Genomic DNA, 15,949 nt, shown 5'->3' with positions numbered 1-15,949 from the left:
AAGTGGTACTCAATCACCAACTGACTGAATTAATAACTGCCCTTAAGTTTTTCACATAAGATACATATTTGCTATCTGGTAAAGGACTTGGGCGCTGTTTCTTAGGATTGCGTGAAGTTTCAGGAAACAGTCCAAAGCTTCATCAAGCCGGTTTAGCTTCTTATAGGTAAGGCCTTTAAAAAGAAGAAAGAGAAAAAAAGGTAAGCTATAAATACTAGTACTGGTAGTAATTTTCTCAAAGTAACAGAATGAATATTTAAATATAGGTAAATAGTCATCCAAAAGAGAAAATAAAGATGAACACAATCAAAAAAAAAAAAAGGAACAAGGCAGGGGCAGGAAATTCCACTAATGTTTGGCAGACACTAAACCATGAAAGCTTTAGTGCATGTTTTGAAGTGTTGAGGGGAGCAGGAATGACAAACATTAAAAGAACAGCACAAACAGTTCAGAAATGGGCTGGGTTACAGAATTTAGTTAAAGTCAGGGAGGACTGGGACTTCCCTGGTGGTCCAGTGGGTAAGAGTCAGTGCTCCCAATGATGGGGGGCTGGGTTTGATCCCTGGTTGGGGAACTAGATCCCGCATGCATGCTGCAACTAAGACCAGGCGCAGCAAGAATGAATGAATTTATGAATGAATGAATGAATGAATAAAATATTTTTTTAAAAATAAATAAACTCAAGGAGGACTAAGGGACAAGTAATAAACAGTGCCAGGACAAGTGATTATGCATGACGAAAAAAACCACACATTCCTCTCCTGAATTTATTCCTTTTTCAAATAAATTCAATTTTTATTTTAAAACTAAATAGAAAAAACAAAGCTATAAAAGCATGAAAGGAGGGCTTCCCTGGTGGCGCAGTGGTTGAGAATCTGCCTGCCAACGCAGGGGATACAGGTTCGAGCCCTGGTCCAGGAAGATCCCACATGTCATGGAGCAACTAAGCCTATGCGCCACAACTACTGAGCCTGCATGCCACAACTACTGAGCCTGTGTGCCACAACTACTGAAGTCCACGCACCTAGAGCCCATGCACCGCAACAAAGAGTAGCCCCCGCTCACCGCAACTAGAGAAAGCCAGTGCACAGCAACAAAGACCCAACGCAGCCAAACATAAATAAATTTATTAAAAAAAAAAAAAAAAAAAGAAAGGAAGAAAATGAGATTTTTTCCCCCACCTATCAGTTTGGCAAAAGTTGAATTATAATATCCAGTATTAGCAGGAATTCGGGAAACATTCTCATACCACAGTGGGAGGAACCTGAAAGTCTTTTTAGAGGGAATTTCGGCAACATCTACCCAAATCTCACAAGTGTCCAGATTCTGAGTCATTAATTCCATTAAAAATAGTCTATAATCCAAGAGTCTTCTTTTCAACTTTTTGTTGCAAGGAACTCTTCCCCTCAATGAATTGGAGCTTTTTAAGCAAAAAAAAAAAAAAAAAAGAAGAAGGCAATTTTGCCTGTTTTACTTACCAATATTGTAAAGTGCTTCAGTACAAGAAGAATCATTTCTTAGAGCCTCTTTATAGAATTCAGCTGCCTTCTCATAGTCACCATTTGCAAAAACTGTATTCCCTTTATTAGTAAGAGCTGACGGGTTATATCTGTCAGAGTTCACAGCTAAATCTGCATAGCTACTGGCTTGTGCGAACTCATTCTCCTAAAGTACAAAAATATACAAATTATTTGAAGTTCACATACCCCTTCTGCCTCTTCTGAGATTACAGACATGATAAAGGGACTTTCCGAGATTACAGACAGGATAAACAAGCACATATTTTACATATCTTGGTCTCGCTGGACTCACTCCGCAAAAGGTCTTACTTGTCAAGAAGTTTCTTACAACCGACTGCTCCACAGCCATGGTCTGGACACCAGCACCACTTCCACAGCAGCGGTTCCATCTCCAGCACCCACCTTCCTGCCATCACTGACTGCAGGTGGGAGCTCCCCACACCCACGGCACCCACCCAGCTAGAGGCCCCACCGCCCTCCTGCCCCGTCACCCTGGCTGCATGGCCGGTGGGTCCCGCATCGCCACAGCCCACGCCTCCGCTCCGTCCCCACCGCCAGTGCCTGATTAGGACGCGGCTGGGCTGGCATTCACCTGTGCCGCGAGGGCCTCCCACCTCTCATAACTGCTGGTGCCTCGTCGGCGTGGCTGAGGGAGGGGCGCTGCTTCCCACCTCCCATCCCCCGTGATCCTTGTCCAGTGGCCGTGCATGTGAATGTGTGGCGGCACCTTACCCTCTGAAGGTCCTTCCCAGTCTCCAGGGGCAGGGCGGGTGCAGACTCACACCCCTGGCCCAGCTCGCCCTCGCTCCCCACCCATGTCCAGCTATTGCTCCTGCAGAGGACCCAGATCCGTGCCGGGCTGGGCTGTGGACCACAGAGGGCATCCGAGTCCCACAGACCTCTCCACCAAGTTCACGGGCACCTGGGTTGTTTCCACCCACTCCTGGTTATTATGAATAACGCTGCTCTGAACATTCACATACAAGTATCTGTGTGGACTCCCTAAGAGCGGGGTGCTGCCGTCATAAACACTAAACCATGTAACACTGTCTTTTGGATTAAGCTTCAGGCACAACTTAGAAGAGCAGTGACGGGTTGCTGACGGGGACTGGAGAGCTGTGAGGGGATGACCTCAGGGTCCAGGGAGGGAAGGGCAGCTGCACACGGAGGAGAGGGGAGGGGGAGGGGAAGGGGAGAGGGGAGGGGGAGGGGGGGAGAACACGAGGCGGCTGCAGGTGCAAAGGCCCAGCCCTGCTCCAGCGGACCGTCCTGCAGGGTGGGCTGAGCCTTCCCCCGCTGCCCCCCCCCAGGGGCCTTTGTTCTCCCGTGCCCCCTCTCTGCTCTCACCATGCCTGCCCCCCCAAAGCCATCATGCTTTGCTAGTTCCTTTCCTGTCTCCTCCACGGATTTGCACTCTGGCCTCCTCAGCCCCCAGCCCTGTGCTCTGCTCACACCCTGGAGACACCACCTGCTGTCTGCGTACCAGAAACAGGGCTTCAACAATTCACAGCTACTTCTCACGGTTCCGGAGGCTGGAGGTCAAAGACCAGGGGGTCAGCAGGCCTGGTATCTGGTGAGGGCCCACGTCCACATCTGCAGACGGCCTCCTTGCTGTGTCCTCACAGGGCACAGGGCTTTGGTCCCCTTCTCCTCTAATAAAGGCACTAATCCCATCATGGGGGCTCCCCTCATGACCTCAGCCAACCCTAATTCCCCACCTCCAAATACAGTCACGTTGGGTGTTAGGGCTTCAAAGATGAATTTTGGGGAGACAATCATTCCGTCCGTGGCATCTATCATCAAAGCTTAAACCTCTACAGAGACAACCACGCATTTTATCTCTAACCCTGATTTCCCATCTGAGATCAGCTCCACAGGTCCTCCCTCCGTCCTCCTTCTGAGATGGCCTCACACTCACGTCCACCACCCAAGCGGCCCCCAGACCCACCCCAGCCGTGCTGTCCTTCTCCACCCCGCTTCTCCAGAGCCCCTCCTTGGGCAGCAACGTAAAAATACCACAGTACCAACATAGTTATGAAAAGCAGAACTCACCAAATAATACAGGAATGAGAGGTTGGTTGCAGCTGCACTCTTCACACTACTGTCCTTTTTTTTCAAACATTTTTAAGGTCTCCACAGCCTAAAAATGAAATATCTGCAAGTTATTACCTTTGTAATATGATAGCATTTAGGCTTAAGTTTGGGGACAAGACCAGGAAAGGCACAGAGGGGTGATTAGTGTGTTCAGGAAAACAGATGACAGATGAGAATTTCACTTGATTATCAGTACTTGTGAAAAAGAATTCTCAAAACTGGGATAGAAAGCAATTCTGGGAGCGTCACAAAGTGACCTGATACAGATCCAAATGTAACTACACTCTGAAGCCATGAGGAAAGCACATTTTTACCCCCTGGCAAGTCTGAGATGCCCCGACCTGGCAGGACACTTGGGATGCCAGGCTCCTTGCATGAGAGGTGGATGAGTTCTCCACCTAGAAGTTACTGAAAGGTACCAGAAACAGGAAAAAGACATGGTTTTCCTTCCTTCCTTTACAATACATTTACTGAATAGAAAATGCTTGGCCGCTGGCTCCTGGGGAGCAGTTGTGTCCAAGCAAAGCCCTGCTCAGCTTCTGCAGGGGCCGCAGCTGCTGCTGCTGGACGCCGTGCGGTCCGAGCCCTGAGCCGGTGGACGCCGTGCGGTCAGAGCCCTGAGCCGGTGGACACCGTGTGGTCAGAGCCCTGAGCCGGTGGACGCCGTGAGGTCCGAGCCCTGCGCCGGGCCACCGAGCACGTGACTCCCCTGCGGCCAAGGGCAGGAGACCTGCACACCCGGTCATAGCGCAGTAAAGAACGGCTCTCTTAAAGGGTCTTGATTACTCGAGAGAAAACTGTTGGAAGTTTCCAGACCATTAGTTTATAATCCCACAAAGTAAATTCTGTAAGAGAAAAACCCAAACGCCATACCCTCCATCTTGAGACCCCCTTTCTCACTTTCTTTCTTGGAAGGCTCTTCCATAACAAGAAGCTCCTAAAACTTACCTGGAAGTGACTCCCTGCAGAAGCCACCTCCCCAACTCCACCCAACCCCCAGCTCCTCTTCTGAGCCTCTAAGCTTTATAAGCTGCATTTCACATTGAATAAGGACTGAGATGTTTTCATCTTTACTTTCAGATTGTGTCACTATAAATGTATGCGCTAATTTAAAATATAAGGCAAGTGGGGACTTCCCTGGAGGTCCAGTGGTGAGGACTCCACGCTTTTGCTGCTGAGGGCGTGGGTTCAATCTCTGGTCAGGGAACTAAGATCTCACAAGCCGTGTGGCACGGCCAAAAATAATTAATTAATTAATTATAAGGCACGTGAATAGGCATAACTCACATATCCATTGAATCCTCTGACTCAAGTAGACTGTAGAGGGGAAGAAGGCTGTTCTCTGATATTTCTGACATCCAGAAAGCAGAACCCGAAAGCAAACTAACAACAATGGTAATTTTTTAAAAACGGAACGCTATCAGTTTATATCGTTCCTTTCAAAGCAGCTATTCACATTATAGTCAAGGAAATGTGTTGGACCTTAAAATTCTGATATTTGTTAATCTGTGGCTCATCGATAACAATACTTTAAGACTACGTTTAACACCAAATCTATTCTCCCCACAAAAGGTTGCTACGAATCCAAACAATACATCAACAACAATGCAACCCGAAGTTATTACTCAGAAGAATTAACAAGAATATTTAGAACTTAAAACATTCATTTAAAAACATGGACAGAGTAAAAACATATTTCAAATTTTAAGCTTCTAAACTACAGCTATCCTGAAAAGGTTAATATTCTAAAAAAAGGAACATTCTCAGGTATTTTTGGCTTTGAAATAGGCTGTTTTCATACTGTTCTTTACACATTCAATGAATGCATCTCTAATGTTTCTGTTTTTAAAAGTAAAATAATGTAAATCAATTTATAAATGAAACAGATAAAAGTTCACAATAAAATTTAGTTGTAAATGGCAAAACAAATAATGAAAATAAACATTGTTAGTTTGGGGGTTTTTTTCCCCAAGAAGAATTAGGAAAATAGACAAATCTCCGTTTTGGTTTTCTTTCCTGGCTGATGCCGTCCACTAAGGGCTTCAGCTTTCCTCTGGGTATGTCTGTCCACCACCACTGGCTTTCACCCCATCCACCTGTGGCTTTAGTGGAGTTCTTTCTCTGCTACAAAACAACACTATCACCACAAAAAAACCATACTCTGAGATTTCAATTTCAGCATTTTTTTTGAAAAACATTTACAACATTACGCCAAGTTGTAAACGAAGCATCTTCGGGCTTCCCTGGTGGCACAGTGGTTAAGAATCCCCCTGCCAATGCAGGGTACACGGGTTCGAGCCCTGGTCCGGGAAGATCCCACATGCCGTGGAGCAACTAAGCCCGTGTGCCACAACTACTGAGCCTGCGCTCTGGAGCCCATGAGTCATAACTACTGAGCCCATGTGCCACAACTACGGAAGCCTGCGCACCTAGAGCCCGTGCTCCGCAATAAGAGAAGCCACCACAATGAGAAGCCAGTGCACCACAACGAAGAGTAGCCCCCGCTCGCCGCAACTAGAGAAAGTCTGCGTGCAGCAATGAAGACCCAATGCAGCCAAAAATAAATAAATAAATAAAGCATCTTAATCAATGATCATTATGAGATACGTCAATCCAATCCTTTTTAACCTAAAAGTGTTCCTTCCAAACTAAGATTGTGTTATACCTACCTCGTCATACTTACAATACACAACAAAAGAAACACAAAGTAAAAGCAGCGATGTAAAAGAAAGCAGAAATTACATTTTTAAAACATCAGTAAAATAATTGATATTAAAATTGTACATAGGCAAATGGAACAAAAAATATTTTGAATGAGAACAGCTAGGAAAGCAGCAAACAATATGATTTGGGTTAAATGAATTTAAATATGAAAAAATTAGCGGGTTTATTCCTTAGTGAACACACTTTTAAAACATAGACGATAATACAGTGTTAAACCTTTCTAAAAAGACCATTTAAAAGTATCAACAGAAAACTCGGAAAATGGCTTTCTCTATTTTGTTATCTGTAACAGTACTTCTCACACAGACACGAAATTATTTTTTTGGTCCACAGATGACTCCAGCAAGATAGCAAAGACCAATCTGTCTCACTTCACTTCCACTTTTCAGCATCCCAACAGGATCAGAGTTTCATCGGTGGCATTTTTAATGCCCAAGGGTGTGACGCTCAAATGGCAGAACAGACACAAGGATACCTAGAAAGTCTTCTTATGCTTTACAAACGCTGAACAATCGTTAAGCACGCTGAACCCATGCGCACCGTGGGCCAGCCGGGGTGCTGCCCCAGCCTTCACCACACGGCAGCGCCAGGAGCACCGGGCTGCTTCCCCTTCGCTCACGTCCTCGGGGAAGATGCCCTTCTCCCTCCTCCCCGACAAAGGGTCAGTTACTTCTACTGTCTCCAGGAAAACGGAAGGTCCTTAAATAGGAAGAAAGCCTGAAACTGGCTCAGGAGAGCATGGCGGAAAGACACTGGGGCTCCCTCTGGCCCTCACTCTCTGGGTCTAAACGCGGAAGAGCTGAGTTTTCTACATTGCAGGCATATACGCTACTAACCACTGGTTTTATAAACTAGGGTATCAAGTTTCATTCTCTTTATTCTCCTTTGTGATCCCCGGCCCCTTTTAAAAAGCTGTTCTTCTGTTCTCCTGTGAGGCAGACTGTGGAAGGGAAGCACCGTTCCACCCCACCTCAGGTGGCAGGCCAGTGGTGGGACCAGTGACAGATCCCTTTCGTGCCCAACGCAACGTCAACGAGTAAACCAAACACGTACAACAGATGCCAGGAGAGCTGCTCAGGCACCAGGCTGCTGCTCCGGCTTCCGGCCTCCCCCACCGCCCGGGTACGAACCTGACTCTGAACAGCCTCCAAGCTTCAGGGAACACTCTGAAAACCTCTGGGGAAAGTTGACCTCTGGACTAGAATATGGTTTAGTATTTTAGCAGCCATGTTGTACATGGCAAGCGTTTATATTTTAAGAAACAGGACAGGGGAATTCCCTGGTGGTCCAGTGGTTAGGACTCTATGCTTCCACTGAAGGGGACCTGGTTTCAATCCCTGGTCAGGGAACTATGATCCCACATGCCGTGCGGCCAAAAAAAGGGAAACAGGACAAACAGGTCACAATTAAAAACACGCTATATTAAAGGAAATTATGTTAAGGTAGAAATAAAAATATTATTCAACTTCAGAATAATCACAGGTAACAGTAATCTGGAAAGGAGTTTCACGGTATTATCGCTTTGACCAGTTAACATTAACTTCCATCTAAACATTTTTTTAAACTTACTTGATTAAAGTCCTTTTGTCTCAGGTACGTAATTGCTTTGTTTATTTCCAGATCATTTGCCAGCTCTACATACTGAGAAGCTTTCACAACTTCAACACACCTATAAAGTAAAGGGTAAAAACGGTTATTTTATTTTGTTTTAATATATCTAGGTTTTCTTAACTGTGACTTTTCACAAGTGTTTAAAAGTGCCCCTAGTGTTCTGTAGGACTGAGCACCTGACTCCTTCCAACACAGGCATTAAGTTACAGAGCTCTTCAGTTCCAAACCCGTTTTCTCAGCCAATTTTTCATTAGCCTCTTGTCGCATCTAATTATTTATGGTATTTTAAATAAAATTCTCATTTTAAAATTAATAAAACAACTTCAGTTTGTAACAGGTAAAACTGTTTCTATATATTTTTTCATCTTAAATGCTCTGATGGTGAGAAAAATTCTACAGAACTTGAGAATATATTTAATTTTTTGTGTCCAAACTTGAACAGACTTTCATGGATCCATTGCCCAGGGCACACAGAACATCTACTGTTAACTAAACATCAGGCAATGTGCCAATTCCTGTAAGCATGAACACATTTAGTCCTCACCACAGCCCTGAAAGACTGGCATTATTTCATGTCATAGATACAAAAATAGATCGCACAAGTAGAAAACTGCCAAGAACTTGAGCCCAATTTCTATTGCTACCAAAACCCACTGCACCAAGACTAATGTTTTTCAAATTGAGGATCATGACCTTTCAAGTAACAGAAGAGAAAAGCTATCAAAGGGCTTTGTGCATAACAAGGGCAAGGGGGGGTGCTTCATCGTTTTCTCACTGAGGGTCTGGTTCAAAAATGTTTCAAAGCCACTGGCTTAGACCAATAATTTAAAAATACTGGGACTTCCTGGCGGTCCAGTGGTTAAGACTCCACACTCCCAATTCAGGGGGCCCGAGTTCAATCCCTGGTCAGGGAACTAGATCCCTGCATGCTGCAACTAACACCCGGCGCAGCCAAATAAATAAATACATAATTTTAAAAGATAAAATTAAAAAATAAAATTATTGAAGCAGAAGATCCCTTTCTTCAAGCAGAACATTTTTTAAACTCTGATTTATAAAACAGCCCTTCTGCTTGGAGTGGTGAGAGAGGATGTGAAACCCAGCCTGTCAGGCCCCCCTGGAGGACCCTCTCAGCAAAGCAGCATGCAGGGCTCCCCAAAGTAACGGGGAAACCCTCTATTCCACGACGCACGCAGCAAATGGTCACCGAATGTCTACAACGTGTGAGACATTACGTCTGGTACAGGGCTACCAGGACACACAAAATACAGTTCTTGCCCTCGAGTGGAAGCAGACCTGTAAACTGAGCTAGGTATAAGAACCGCGGTGAAGAAATACAGGAATGGAGGGGTGGAGACACTAAACCAGACAGGAAAGGTATTCCAGACATGTGGGAGCTCGGTTTAAGGGACAAGGATGAATCGATTTGACAAAAGGGGAAGGGTGTTCCAGGAAGAGGGGCTCACAAACCCAAAGATGTGGAAGATCAGAAAAGTCGGAAATATTTAAGACGCTGACTCGTTCCCTGAGCTGCCATCAACAAATCAAGTGGCTCAAGGACAAAGGCATGATGCTCTTCCCTCCTGTTACCAAACAGGATTCTGCAAAGGGATTAAGCCCCACAGAAAATTACTGGAGTCACTTTTTTTCTCAATTTCCTAAGGATGGAACAAAGCTCCCACCATGCTAGACAGACAGGATGCCTTAGAACCTTTGGGCTAATTATCCAGAAGAATCTATACAAGAAGGGCTGCCAACATCTTGGCCCTTGAGACACTCTTCTCTCTACTTACAATATCCTCCCTCCCTTCCCCCACTTTTATTCCTACTAATCCTTCAAGCCTCAGCCCAAATGTCACTCAATCTGGGGAGCCTTCCATGACACCATGACAACAAACTACATTAGCATTAGCAATTGGGACTAAGAAATCACACAGCACACAATAAAACATAACTTGTTACATTAGTATAACATAGCAGTTTACAATGTTTGTGATTGCTAATATAATTATCTACTTAGCTAATCAAGGAGATCTTAGGTGACAACCAACATTAGCTAAACTGGTAAATTTCTTGAAGGCAGATACTTTTATCCTGAACTTCCAACTGGCCTGAAGTAAACAATAAATATTTATTTTTGTTGTATACAACACTGTAAATCAACTATAATTCAATAAAATTCTTTAAAAAAGAAATAATGGCTGAGAACTTCCCAAATCTGGGGAGAGATGTGGACATCCAAGTTCATGAAACTAAGAGACAACCCCAAAAGTTCAACTCAAAACAATTTTCTCTATGATACATTGTAATAAAACTATCTAAATTCAAAGACAAAGAGAAAATTTTTAAATCAGCAAAAGAATCCGCCTGACAATGCAGGCCCTGGTCCTGGAAGATCCCACATGCCGTGGAGCAACTAAGCCCGTGAGCCACAACTACTGAGCCTGTGCTCTAGAAGCTGCGAGCCACAACTACTGAGCCCGCGAGCCACAACTACTGAAGCCTGTGAGCCTAGAGCCCGTGCTCCACAACAAGAGAAGCCACCGCAATGAGAAGCCCACGCAGCGTAACGAAGAGTAGCTCCGCTTGCCGCAACTAGAGAAAGCCCACGCGCAGCAACAAAGACCCAACGCAGCCAAAAATAAAATTTTAAAAAGTCTAATATGACAAAAGTAATTAGTTTTGATAAGTTAAAATGTTAAGTTAGTGGAAAATTTCACTCAGACTGGTTGGCATTTTATAAATACTTAAAATTTCACTTACATACCAACTACTAGATTGCAAAGACACAACTATAATCATCTTCTTAAAAAGCTAAAAACATTAGAAAATTAAATGTATATGATTTAGTAAACATTAAGAGAATTCAGGTTCGATTTAGTAACAGTAAAACAACATTTACTATTCAGTATAATTAAAGATGAACAGAGTTCATTTACTGTGAGAGGCTTGTCTCCCAAATCAAGGAGATCTTAGGTTATAACCAACATTTGGTGTTCACAGAAAGGGATACAGTGATTTGTTGTACTATACATTGATCAGAACATATGTGGAGTACATGTACAGATACAGGGACACATTTTAAGGAACTTGTTTATAAACTAGGCGAGCAACCAGTCAGGTAGGAAACCAGCCGTTTTGGAAAAACACACTGTATCTGAAATGGATGAAGAAACTGGAACTGTTTATCTGAAAAGAGAAAAAACTTTGAAGAAAGCCCTTATCTCATTATCAGCAATAATTGGCAAAACCTCTGATTCAAAACAGTAGCAGGCATGCACTATTTCCCATTCCACCCCCATGAGAAATACAATTTCTGGAAGGATGAAAAGAGTGCTGGCTTATGAAGCAGAGAAAAGGAGGCTACGGTAAGAAAGCGCCACGGAGGAGCGTGCTTCCTGCTCCAGGTGAGGCTGGGGATCCAGGGACGGGGAGTGAAGCGCTGAGCTGGGCAGCGGGAGCCACTGACCGCCGTCTCCAGACAGTGGACGGGGAGCCTGCAGACCTCCCCTCAGACTCAACAATGACAAGGAACAGCCAGAGAAAAAGAACGTGCTCTTGGAAATGCAAAATAAAACAATTAAATGGAATAGTTGAATGAGAAATTCAAAGAAGTCTCCCAGAAAGCAAAGCAGAACCAGAGTTGGAAAATATAAGAAAGATAAGTAACAAGGAAGTCCAAATCCAATTGACAGAAATTTATAACTGGAAAAGGAAGTAAATTAGCAGGGAGATAATATTTACTCAAATTGAAAGGAAACATAGACTGCAAATTGAGGGGTCTATTGAGTGCTTAAGAGGAAAATAGAGGAAAAAAAAAGACAAATTTAAACACATTATGAAATTTCAGAACAAAGCTACAGAGAAAATTATAAAAATTACCAGAAAGAAACTGCAGGTCACCTACAAATAGCAAGGATGAGACTAGCATTAGAATTCTAATCAGCAATAGTGCTAGTTAACAGTGAAGAAATGCTTTTTGAGTTCTAAGAGGAAACAAGTTACAACTTAGGGTATCATACCTGATCAAATAAATGATCAACCAAGAATGAGGACAGAACTAGACACTTACAGACATGCACAGACAGATCTTAGGGGGTTAATTCAGGAAGAAATCAAGGAAGAAATAAAGATGATGTTCAAAAAGAAAGAGGATCCAACCTGGGAAAGACATGAAGGTAAACCCCAAGATGATACTCAACACCAGGCTAAGGGAACCAACAGCTTACAGAGACTGGGGCAGGGAGAGTTCCGAGAGGGAGGACTCCAAATAACCTAAGAGAAGCAAAGAGTGCAAGAGAAGACAGAGAGGTAACTGGAGACACCAGAAAAACAAACATCATGGGCCAAATATGAAGCCTCCAGAACAAACTAAACCAGGGAGACAATGGATTCCATGGCGAGAATCTGAATCGTAATGAGGATATGGTAAAGAAAGCATACGTTACTTCCACCAAGAAGAAACATGAAAAGTAATTAGAAAACGGGAGCTGTAACTCTTCTGTACTTACTCGGTTTTCTAACCATGTACATGTATCTTGGACTTTAAAAATTCTGGTAGGGTACCACGCAGAAGAGGTCACAGACTCACTCTACATTGGTTCGAAAGATCATAGAAAAGAGTTTCATGAAGGGCAACTATGGATTCAATACAATGAAGAATTTTCTAACCTTTAGAGATGTTCAGAAATAAAGCAAATGATTTGAACACCGTAAGAATCCAAGCAGAGGATAAATGGCACCTACATGGGATGCTATAAAGAGGATTGTCGTACTGGGTGGAAGAAACAAATTCAACTACTCATCCAAAAAATGACCTAAGGTTTTTCCAGCTCTAAAAACCCTTCACTCCTATCTGGGAAATATATCCACAGACAACAGCCTTTTTAGGTGTGAGAGGTATTACTCAGGATAAAAAGTTTAGCAGTACTGACAAATTTAAGGTAGAAAAAGGACATAATGAGAAAAGATAAAGTAAAAAGGAAGAGGGCACAGGCTGGAATTTATACAACGAAAGCAATTATGTGTCCACATATCAAATGTAGCACACTTGCCTTAGTACTTAATTTACAAAATGACATGAACAATAAGAAAAATATGTTAGAACTTTTAGAGTGGCCTATACTAATCTTACCATATAATAGTATTTGCTTGATAAGTAGAAATCAATATTTGCAATTATTTATTTACTTTTCTAATAACAAAGTTTTAAATCAATAAACGTATAAACTAGAAAACATCATGTCCATCCAGTTATACTGAATTTCTCTCTTACCAATCATAACCTACAGCAAAAGATGTTTCAATTACAGGAGCAATGAGTTTTGCTGCTGTCATGATGTATTTTTCTGCCATGGCTTTCCTATATCAAACAAACAAAAAAGATTTAGAAATATGGTATAAAAAGAGTTTCAATTTATTTCTTAAAATGTAAGTGTAAACACTGTCCGGGCAGCTATGCTAGCAATCTGTTTACAAATCAGGTTGAAAACCATGACTGGGAAATGCGATCAGCAAGCCATGACTGCCCTTGGGGTCAGCAGTTCTTGGTCTGTGATGCATTCTGAGGAAAGAAGGAAGGAAAGAAAGGGGGGGAAGGGAGGGAGAAAGAAGGAAGGAGAGAGAGATACACAGGACTCGGCAGCTGAAGCTGCATAATCTGCACTGTCTGTGGAAATGAAAGGGTGAAAACTGCCACTACAGAAACTGTGGTAAATACTAAAACTGAACTACTACACGTCTCTATAGATTTGCCTAATCTTCATCTTTCGTTTTATAAATGGAATCATAGAATATGTGGTCTTTTGTGACTGGCTTCTTTCACTTTATCAAAACGTCCTCAAGGTTCAAGTGTACTGTAACATATGTCAGTATTTCATTCATTTTATGGCTAAATAATATTCCATTGCATGGATGGATCATATATTTTTTACCCATTCATCAGTTGTGGACATTTGGGTTGTTTCCACTTTCTGGATACGAATAATGCTGCTATGAATATTCCTGTATAACTTATTATGTTATTATGTGGATGTATGCTCTAATTTCTTTTTGGTATGTATCTAGGAGACAAATTGCTGGGTCATACGTTAAGTCTATGAAGAACTTCCAGACTTTTCCAGAGTGGCTGTACCAGTTTACATTTCCACCATCAGCATACAAGGTTTCTTTCAACTTCTCCACATCCGCATCAACACGTTATTATCTATCTTTTTGATTCAGTCACACTAGTGGGTGTGAAGTGCTATCTCATTGCAGTTTTGAGTTGCATGTCCCTAGTGAGTACTGAAGTTAAGCATCTTTTCATGTGCTTATTGCCATTTGAATATCTGTTTTGCAAAAATGTCTATTCATATCTTTTGTATATTTTTAATTAGGTTTTGGCCTTTTTATTAGTGAGTTGGAAGAGTTCTTCTACGTACTGCAGAAGTAGGTCCCTTCTTGGATACATGGCTTGCAAATATTTTCTCCCATTCATTAGGTTGTTTTCACATTCTTGATGGTGTACTTTGAAGAACGAAAATCTTTAATTTTGGTGAAGTCCAATTTACCTATTTTTTCTATTTACCTATTGTTTTCATACCTAAGAAACCATTGCCTAACACAGGTCAATAATATTTACTTCTATGGTTTTTTTTCTAAGAATTTTGTAATTCTAGTTCTTACTTTCAGGTCTATGATCCATTTTGAAGTAATTTTTCTGTATGGTGTGAAAGAGAAGTCCAACTTCATTCTTTTGCATGAGCACATTCAATTGTTCCAGCACCATTTGCTGAAAAGACTATCCTTTCCCCATGGAATTGTCCTGACAGTTTTATTGACTATAAATGTAAGAGTTTATTTCTGGACTCTCAATTCCATCCCACTGACTTTTACGTATGTCTTTATGCTTCTAACATAAAGTATTATCACACTGTCTTAATTAGTGTGGCTGTGTAGCTTGAGTCCTCGAACTTTTCTATTCTTTTTCAACATTGTTTTGGCTATTGTGGATTCCTTACATTTCCATATGAATTTTAGGATCAACTTGTCACTTTCTGCAAAAACACTACTGGGATTTTGACAGGGATTACACTGAATCTGTAATCTGGGGAGCACTGCCATCTTAGCAGTACTAAGTGCCTATCCATAAACATGTGATCTCTTTCCATTTATTTAGCATTTCTTCCAATGATGTTTTACAGTTCTCAGAGTACAAGTTTTGCATTTCATTTGTTAAATTTACTCCTAATAAATTATTTTTTATGCTACTGTAAATGTAATTGATTTCATTTTCAGACAGCTCACTAGCAGTGTGTACCACCCCTCTATGGTATTTTCAGATAGCTCACTAGCACTGTGTACCACACTTCTATAGTATTCTGTTGATTCTTGCATGTTTATCTTTTACTCTGGAAACTTGCTGAACTCGTTTATCAGTGGTAAATTTTTTTAGTGCGTTCCTTAGGATCTTCTATGTACAAGATCATGTGATCTTTAAACAGAGATAAGTTTTACTTCTCTCCAATCTGGATAAGTAAGTCTTTTAGTTACTTTTCTTTCTGTCTTTCACCATTAAGTACTATAATGTGAAACTGTGGGTTTTTCATAGATGTCCTTTATCAGATGGAGCAACCTCCTTTCTACTCCTAGCTTGTTGAAGTTTTGTTTGTTTGTTAAACAAAATCCAATATGGATTTGGATTTGTTCCCCCCCCAATTTTTCCTTTTTTTTTGGTTTACTGAGATGATCATGTGGCTTTTGTCCTTTGTTCTACTGATATCCTGTATCGTATTAATTGAATTTTAGATGGTAAACCAATCTTGTAGTCTTGGGATAAATCCCAATTAGTCATGGGGCATAATTCTTTTCCTATTTTGTTAGTATTTTTGGTTTCCTAATATTTTCTTGAGAATTTTTAATCTATAGTCATAAGATATTTTTCTGTAGTTTTCTGTCTCTTCTGTTTTATTTTGATATCAAGGTAATACTAGTTCATAAAATGAACTATTTTCTGGAAG

General features: G+C 41.9%; 1 protein-coding gene across 1 annotated transcript in view; it reads right to left on the bottom strand.

The window, feature by feature from the left end:
• Positions 1-15,949, bottom strand: part of IFT88 (intraflagellar transport 88) — a 71,616-nt gene that overhangs the window by 23,877 nt on the left and 31,790 nt on the right. The window contains 6 exon segments of the mRNA XM_036831982.1: positions 65-173; positions 1,479-1,665; positions 3,573-3,638; positions 3,640-3,660; positions 7,908-8,007; positions 13,225-13,311. Of these exon segments, the coding sequence (XP_036687877.1) occupies positions 65-173; positions 1,479-1,665; positions 3,573-3,638; positions 3,640-3,660; positions 7,908-8,007; positions 13,225-13,311 (570 nt within the window).

The sequence above is a fragment of the Balaenoptera musculus genome, chromosome 18 (assembly GCF_009873245.2).
Source record: "Balaenoptera musculus isolate JJ_BM4_2016_0621 chromosome 18, mBalMus1.pri.v3, whole genome shotgun sequence".
NCBI lineage: Eukaryota > Metazoa > Chordata > Mammalia > Artiodactyla > Balaenopteridae > Balaenoptera > Balaenoptera musculus.
This window is presented reverse-complemented; position numbering and strand designations above follow the sequence as displayed.